Source organism: Diplotaxodon limnothrissa, linkage group LG3 (genome assembly GCF_057381915.1).
Source record: "Diplotaxodon limnothrissa isolate DT_005_m linkage group LG3, D_limnothrissa_male_GT1.1, whole genome shotgun sequence".
Classification (NCBI taxonomy): Eukaryota; Metazoa; Chordata; class Actinopteri; order Cichliformes; family Cichlidae; genus Diplotaxodon; species Diplotaxodon limnothrissa.
The window spans coordinates 54,068,310-54,076,216 of NC_140598.1; the positions used below are offsets into that span (position 1 = coordinate 54,068,310).

Here is a 7,907-nt window from a genome sequence, read left to right on the forward strand (position 1 = left end):
CTTTGATTTTTTTTTTTAAATGAAAAGGACAAGAAAAGCTTCAGACCTCCGCCACCATCGCGCTGAGCTGGGCAAAGCTGGGTCTGTCTGCAGCATTGCATGCCCAGCACTTTCGCATTACAGTGTATAGCTCCAGAGGGCAATCAGGTGGCTTCTCCAGGCGTTCGCCCTCCCGCTCTACCCGCCATAATATCTAGTTGAAGAGTGAATGTCAGTGATGCTAACACACTGAGTCATAGAGCATGCCAGAAAAACAAACAACATAAGGGCAGTGATACACATTCCAAACATGAATGACAAATACCTTGCCGGCATGCACACAAATACAGAAAAAGCATGGCGTCAGTGTTCTGACAAGTGCTTACCTGCCGGCCCGACAGACCAAACCAAGGCTCTTCACAATAGGTGAACATTTCCCAGAGAGTGACACCAAACATCCACACGTCTGAGGAAAGGGAGAAAGAGCCGATGCGAAGACTCTCTGGAGCACACCTGGAGAGAAGGGAGGCAGACAAACCAGAAGCAAAAGAAAGAGTTATTGGTGTTATTAGTGAGAATCTGTTGTGACTCTAACAAGATTTCTAATTATTTCCCACTCAAGCTTCAAATTTCACCCAACTGCCCACCATGCAAACGGTATCCGTCTGTGTGCCGACATGATGTAGTGATCTTTCTCCTGGTTCAGGCCTCGCATCAGACCAAAGTCCCCGATCTTCACCATATCCTTGGATGCCAGCAGTACATTTCTTGCAGCCAGGTCCCTGTGGATGAATCTCCTGCTCTCCAGGTACTCCATGCCTGACACAATCTGCATAGCAAAGAGCCAAAGGCGGACCAGAGAGAACTCATACTGACGTGCACGCAGGGTGTCGTAAAGTGAGCCCAAGGCGGCCAGCTCTGTTACCTAGATAAAAAGAATAAAAAGGATTTTTAAAAGAAATCTGGCTCCTACAAAACACAGTAGTTTGAATAGATCAACAAACTGTTTCTAGTTTACCATCTTGAGGGGCTGTGTGAGCACCACACCATAGAGTCGTATGATGTTGGGGTGGTCTAAAGATTGCATGACGGTTACTTCTTGAAGAAAGTCTTTCAGTGTGTCCGCCTGCCTCGACATACTGCTCCTCAGCGATTTAACTGCCACAGCCAACTGAGGAGAGGAAGGGGATAAAGACAGATGCTCAGTTTTAATCAGGCATACAGACCGACACCTCACTTTAACAAGCCAAAGGGAGGCAGCAAGGGTGTGTACACGCCTACTGTTCCAGGGTATAATCATAAAAAAAAGAACATGAAAGGTAAACGGTGCTACCCTGAAGTCACCTGCTGGTATTTTCTTTCTTTCTTTTCTTGTTTTTTTAAGCAATGGCTAACAATATCTAGGGTGTAAGGATGGAAGGATAAGTTATCAACTAACCTTAGCAAGTTTGGTTTGCAAGGTGCAATCAAGTGGCAAAAAAGTTAAGCTTATACACAAGGGCCATAAACTGCAGTTCTTCTAAGGATCCCCCCCCACACACACACACACACACACACACACACACACACACACACACACACACACACACACAAAAACAGTCAATTATTTCCCTTTATAACGGTGGCACAGAGGGTGATTTTTTTTAACTCACAGATTTATACATTATTAAGGTTTAAACTGAGGAGTATGGCCTCTCTGACTGACAAGCACATGTTTACTCTGGCAGCTATAGCTATCCGCTATGAGCAAACTTTGACCTTCACTGAGTCATTTTTGGAGCGCTTTTAATTTAGCTTCCTGACTAACACGGAATGCTATGTGATTAATTATACTAACAGTCTGCTAAAGAAGTATGTGCTCCAGTTTTTTGTGAGTGTACTATGCGAGTTATACTTTAGCCAGTGGATGTACCTTGCTAACCAAGCTTGCTAGCTTGATTAGCAAGGTAGCAAGACCTTGCACAACACAATTACATTCCAATGGATGAATTGGAGTGATGTTATGGTGATTATGTCCACCTTTTTGTAAACAGTCCTGTCCAAAACCATTTGCCAATAACAGTTTTTAAAACTTGTGGAATCTTTGTAAAAGCCAAAACAATTATTAATTGTTAAAGACAAACTTTGTGCCACTGCCAAAAGTTTTGGTCACGACTTCAGTTTCCGGTCTAACAACATCTATAGAGAAAGTCCAGCAGATCTGTAAAACGGCTTCTCACCACTCTTCCAGTGGGTGTATGCCACTCTCCCCTCTTCACCACCCCAAATGACCCAGAGCCCAGCCTCTCCGCCAGAATCAGCTCACTGTCTTGGATAAGACAAGGAAGAGCCCGGACACCGACTTCCTGGCCCTGTGCTTGACCACCTCCGGTTAACGGCTCCCCACTGAACACCTGTGTGCATCATTAAATCAATAAAAATGACAAATTGAATATCAGGCTTAAGAAAGACAGTTAACACATAACACTCCGTAACAAAGCTAATGCAAATGAAGTGTTTCGGACCTTCGGCACCCGTGACCGCACGCGCACGCTTGACTTGTAGCGTTTTAGAGCGTCCCATAGTCTTCTTTGTCCTGCAAGAAAGAAAATACAGACATGTTTGCATTTTCTGTGACTGTATATGAAATATATTTAAATCAGCAGTTTCTCAGTAAGTAATTGTCGCTTTCCTTATTCTACACCCTTCTGAAATGGTACACGCTAAATAAATAACTGTAAAATTTTCAAATAATAATTGATAATAAACCTATGCAATAGTTGCTGCTCTGTGTGACAGTATGTTGAAAACTAAGTAGCGCTTGTATGTTAATAATCTTAGCTGTTATTAACCATATTAACTTAAGCATGCAAACAAAGTGAATTCATTTGCATTAGATAACATTTCTTATTATTTTAAATTAGGGGGAAGTCTGAGAGGCCAGAAGATGTGGCTAAGAGAAAGATTTCTTTTGTGTTAGACTCTTTATGCAAACAGGTTTTAAATTCATCGATAAATAAGGCCTACACTGATTACTGCAGGTAAACAGGGGACAATGTTTTTGTTTGAGGGCCACTTAAAGCCCGTCTTTCTTTTGTGACTAACCATACCTCCATTACTGAGCCTAAGGGGAAATGTTTTCAGTCAGGGGGAGCGGTTCCTATTTATTTACACCCAGGATGAATGATCAGAGAAGATGATCAGGCTCACCAGGTTTGCTGATTCCTATCTGCTCCAGATCGGCCTCTTTGACGTAGCCGAAGTGCTCAATGCGAGTGATATTGAGGCCATCTCTGAGGCGCAGGTAAAACTTCTCCAGCTGGACTTCAGCTAGGAGTTGGTATAGCCATTGAGTGTCCTGGTCCATCACCATGACCTGGCTGACCTTCCTGTTGGGGTTATAGGTCAGAGGTTATAAGACAGTGGAGAGAATTTCTGGCCTGTTTTTCCTTTCTCCTGGAAAATCTAATTTTGTTTTAGTAGATGATATCACACCAATTAAAAAAAAGAAATTTTTTATTTTTTTATTTATATATATTTATATATATATATATATATATATATATAATTATTATTTTTGCATATGGCTCACACTTCGTCAGATACACAAATCATGTCACAATGAGACATAGTAGGGTAAAACATAATGGAAGACGCAGATAAGTGAAAATGAAACAAAGGTACCGCAAACACATACCAGCATGACGTTGCATAAAAAAAGAAAAAGAAATAAATACTTGCGACCAAGGTCTGTATCTAAATAATGGACATGGCTTTTGAGTCTGAAGAGTGAAGCTGACGTGGAATGGTCTTCAACATTTGCATGTAGTAAGCTGTTATGTTGTAAGTTGTTTAGATGTGCTCGGGAAAAGAAAGACTACATTACTGCATAAAACACTGCTGGTCACATCTTCCTGATTGGACCGCTCAGTACACCTGACACAACGACGAAAAAGTATCTGTATCGGACTCTAGCTCGACAGTCTGCTGAACCACCAGTGCACCTGCCTCAAACAGGCTCTCCTCCACACTCGTCATTTACAAAGTGGTTTACAAACCCAAACATTACAGCTAACAGGTGGATTTCCTGTTTGAGTGCAGCTAGCAAACACTGAAGAACCATTTACTGCTTTAGAGACAGAGAGTGAATGTGAACAGCCTATCCTTGCTTTTTTAACAAAAAAAACTCTTTGCTTCAGCCAGGAGCAGCACAGAAATGACCCTTTTAACTGCTTTTTATTAGTTACTGTTCACTAGTTAGCTCATGTAAAATATTAGCAGCAGCCAACCAACCCAGTGATGTCACGTTCTCTACTTAAACTAGATGGCGTTACACATGCTCTAAAAACTTCCATTTTCAACATTTATTTCTTAAATCCAGCTTCACAGTAGAGCTGGGCGATATATCGAGTTTTTAAAAAATATCGATATATTTTTATACGAGATATAAGATGTGACAATATCCTTTATATCGATATAGTCTATGTTACGTTATAATTATACTTGTGGAGCCACAAGTTTACCTCTCTTTCGTCCACTTTCGTCTTTACGCAACGTTACTCGGCCTCGCCTCTCCTTCACTGAACACAACTCCCCCTCCTCCCCCATCGCTTCACCTGCAGGAAGCGACAAGATGGACACGGCAAATCTCCGTTAACGAGTTACTGCGCATCGCCCCGTGCGTGGGGCTGGACGGCGTCAACGTGTTAGCTAGCTAACCATGCTAACGAGCTAACCACGCTAACGCCATGCAGCCCAGAGGGGCTGCACGGACTAAAATCCTTTCATTTTCTCAAAAGTTGACAGCGCGCCTTATGTATGAATTCTGGTTGTGCTTGATGGCCGCGAACCGATTTTATGTGGAACACGGCGCTCAGCAATCTGTCAAAAAATGTTTTAGTACGACTTTGGTAAGCTACGGAGCTGCACCGCTTGATGGATTGTCGGAGCATTACGGCTGAGCCTCGCGGAGTGATACGTACTGTGCTTCAACGTAATATTACCCTACTGTGTATAAGGACCATAAATGGCACCTGTTAAGAGACGTGGTTGCGAAGCGATTTCAAACTCAATGCTGTCAGTCACGCAGTACAAGTTGGGAACAGAGCAGCTGTGAAATCTGTCTTTGTTATTGTGCTCAGCATCTTTTAGTTTACATTTTGACTGCACAATTGTGAGCTTTTTGTTATGCACAAAAACAACATTGTTTTCTTTTATTTATGGAGCATTATTATTTAATAAATGCTCATAATTTATTTTTGAGTAAATTTTATGTACATCTGCTCTATGTTAATAAAAGTGCCTGTGTGACATCTGGGACACAGCTTTGACTAAGAACTCTCTTTTTGTTCTTTCTTTATGGCTTTAAAAAAATATATCGAGATATATATCTTATATCGCCATCCAGCTAAAAAATATCGAGATATGAATTTTGGGTCATATCGCCCAGCCCTACTTCACAGACAGAGTCGGATCTGTAACATTCTCGAAAGCAGGGCTCCATGGTGTAAATGAGCCTTTATACATGTAGTCTTTCATGTCTACTTTAATCTGGGGCTGACTTTTGATGCACATGTTGCCACCTTGCCGCTTTGTCCCTCAGTTTCTTAGTCACATCCAGTCTAGCCTTCAAAATTGGACCTCATAAAAAGACGAGTCGATGCTTGTGCGTGACTAATTTTGAACCTCATAGGCAACGATCCTGGTGCTCTGTGAAAAACACAGTTGGAAACTTTAGCTTGTCTGAGGTTTAGGGGCACCAGTCTAACCGGATCCTGTTCGCACAGCATTTATGTAACTGCAGAAGTTATAATGTGCGTTGTAATACCTCTGAAACAGTTGCATGACTGCGACTGATTTAAGGACTCTGGTCATATTTAGTTCAAATTTACCGTCGTTAGTGCTGATAGTTTTGAAGATCTTTGTGAGTGAAACAGAAGGAGTGTGTGAATTTGAATAACTTCCTCACTACAAGAAACGAAATGTTAAATGTCAGCAAATTCTTCTTTTATGAGCCATGCTGTTTAGTTCACTGGAAGACTGTACCGCCATAAAACACTTGCTTATCACCAAACTAAGCCGAGCAGGAATGAGACAGGGAAGGCCTTCAACATTCCCCGTCAGCTCTTCTGAGGAAAAAACAAAACAAAAAACACCTAGACTTAGCAACTACTTAGTTTTCCTCATTCTAACAGCCATGCAAAGGGTGCAAGAGGGTACTAGCCTGGGCTTGCACTAAATTTTCTAGGGACAACTCCCAATTAAATGAGCACTTACTGCAAGTTCAAATCAACTCAATTCCCTGCAGATTAGTTAATTAATGAAAGCACACACACACAAAAATGCACACCGGTAAACATTGTCTTTGTGTACACAGTGATGAATATTTAACCTGTCGCCCAGCTGCTGAAATCTCCTCTCAGTCTAATGGCACGTGAACCCAAGGAGTTCAACTATGTTAGCCTAATGTGGCTCAACAGTCACGTGTAGCACTCCCCCACCTTTAATCACACAGGCAGCTTTTTTTTTTCCCTTCCCAACTTCAAATATCCAGTACAGGTGCATATGTTTACACTGCAGCAACTTAAGAATGAAGCAAGATGAAACTGACAAGGAAGTGCAGAGGAGGATTACTTTCCAAAGAAAGTGCATATTTTTAGTCGTGACTGAAATATTATAGTCCACAGACACTGATCTGTGATTGAAAGGGTGCAGGGTGTGCCTCTGAAAAAAGGACAGTATGTCCATTAAGAGATTTAATTACTTACCTGGGCAAAAAAGCAGTAATTAGTTAGCATACTAATATGTACAGTGTGTAAGTAGACAAATAACTGAGTACTCCGAGAAAAAAAGATAATGTAGTTTATGTGGCATTATATTAGTTGCCTTTCTGGATCTGCCATATAAATAGCTTGGCGGTTTAATTATTAGTAAGCTGCGTGCATCTATTTTAATACAATGATTATATATTTTGTAGCTGTATTGAAAACACAGCTGCCAATTAAATGTAAAAAATTACTAAAAAGTGGCGTATTTTATGTAGTGAAACACGCTAGCATAAAAGCAACATGTAAGTAAACTACACAGTACTCTAACAAAGACATTAACTCTCAGAATTTGTTCTTAATTATTCTACAAAGGAAATGACAGTCGATTACAAAAGGTGCATTTAACACAGTTTCACATTTCTTAATAATAATGATGATAATTAAAAAAAATTCTGCAAACTTACTTATATTATTGAGTTCTTGTTAAAACGATTTAGTCGCCGGTTGGTGGCTCTCTCTTAGCCACAGACGCTTCGAGACAAGTGCTCCATGTTTGCGGTGAAACCTGTAACGACGTCGACGACGGTGCTTCGCTTCAAATCAAAGCTTCTGTCTGAGCCCGAAACCCGCTCTTCTTAAATCACCATGTGACAGATCCGGGGTGTTTTTACTCACAGGTTTGCCCGATATTATTGTGTTTCCCGGAGACAAGTGGATAAGTCATCTACCTGTAAGTCTTCGGGTTCCTCCCCCACCTCTTTCCTTTACCTCACTAGACCACACCCCTCCGTCACTCCTCTCACCTGAGCTTTGAACACAAGAGTAAACCTGAAAGGGTTAGCATAACCAAGTCAGGCTTCACCCCATGTGGTCTGAGTGATGTAAATGTATTAATGTGTCAATCGTTGGGAAGTTCTTTATTTTAGTTAATTTTATTGTAAAAAAATAAATAGAGAAATAAATCAATAGCACATTTAAACGTGCTATATGAATACTTACTAAACAATATGATTTCATGTTTAAGTATAAATATTAAATCACTTGTAAGTATTTTTTAGACAGAAAATGTAATTATATAGCTACTATATTAAAATGACTTAAGTTGTAATATTTTGTCTGCTACAGTGGTTTGAGCTCAACTAAAACTGTTTTCATTAAGTTTATTTGTATAAAACGATCTCT

The 7,907-nt window shown here is 40.6% G+C and overlaps 1 protein-coding gene across 1 annotated transcript in view; it reads right to left on the reverse strand.

Moving 5' to 3' along the window:
* The window catches only part of tnk1 (tyrosine kinase, non-receptor, 1), a 13,368-nt gene extending 5,932 nt beyond the window's left edge, over window positions 1–7,436 (reverse strand). Inside the window, exons 1-8 of the mRNA XM_085350919.1 lie at window positions 7,190–7,436; window positions 3,169–3,347; window positions 2,484–2,554; window positions 2,199–2,372; window positions 998–1,150; window positions 627–904; window positions 366–492; window positions 47–193 (exon numbers count right to left, since the gene is read on the reverse strand). Of these exons, the coding sequence (XP_085207045.1) occupies window positions 47–193; window positions 366–492; window positions 627–904; window positions 998–1,150; window positions 2,199–2,372; window positions 2,484–2,554; window positions 3,169–3,331 (1,113 nt within the window). The 5' untranslated portion in view covers window positions 3,332–3,347; window positions 7,190–7,436. The remainder of the gene's footprint in view (window positions 1–46; window positions 194–365; window positions 493–626; window positions 905–997; window positions 1,151–2,198; window positions 2,373–2,483; window positions 2,555–3,168; window positions 3,348–7,189) is intronic.
* Between the last annotated feature and the right edge of the window lie 471 nt (window positions 7,437–7,907).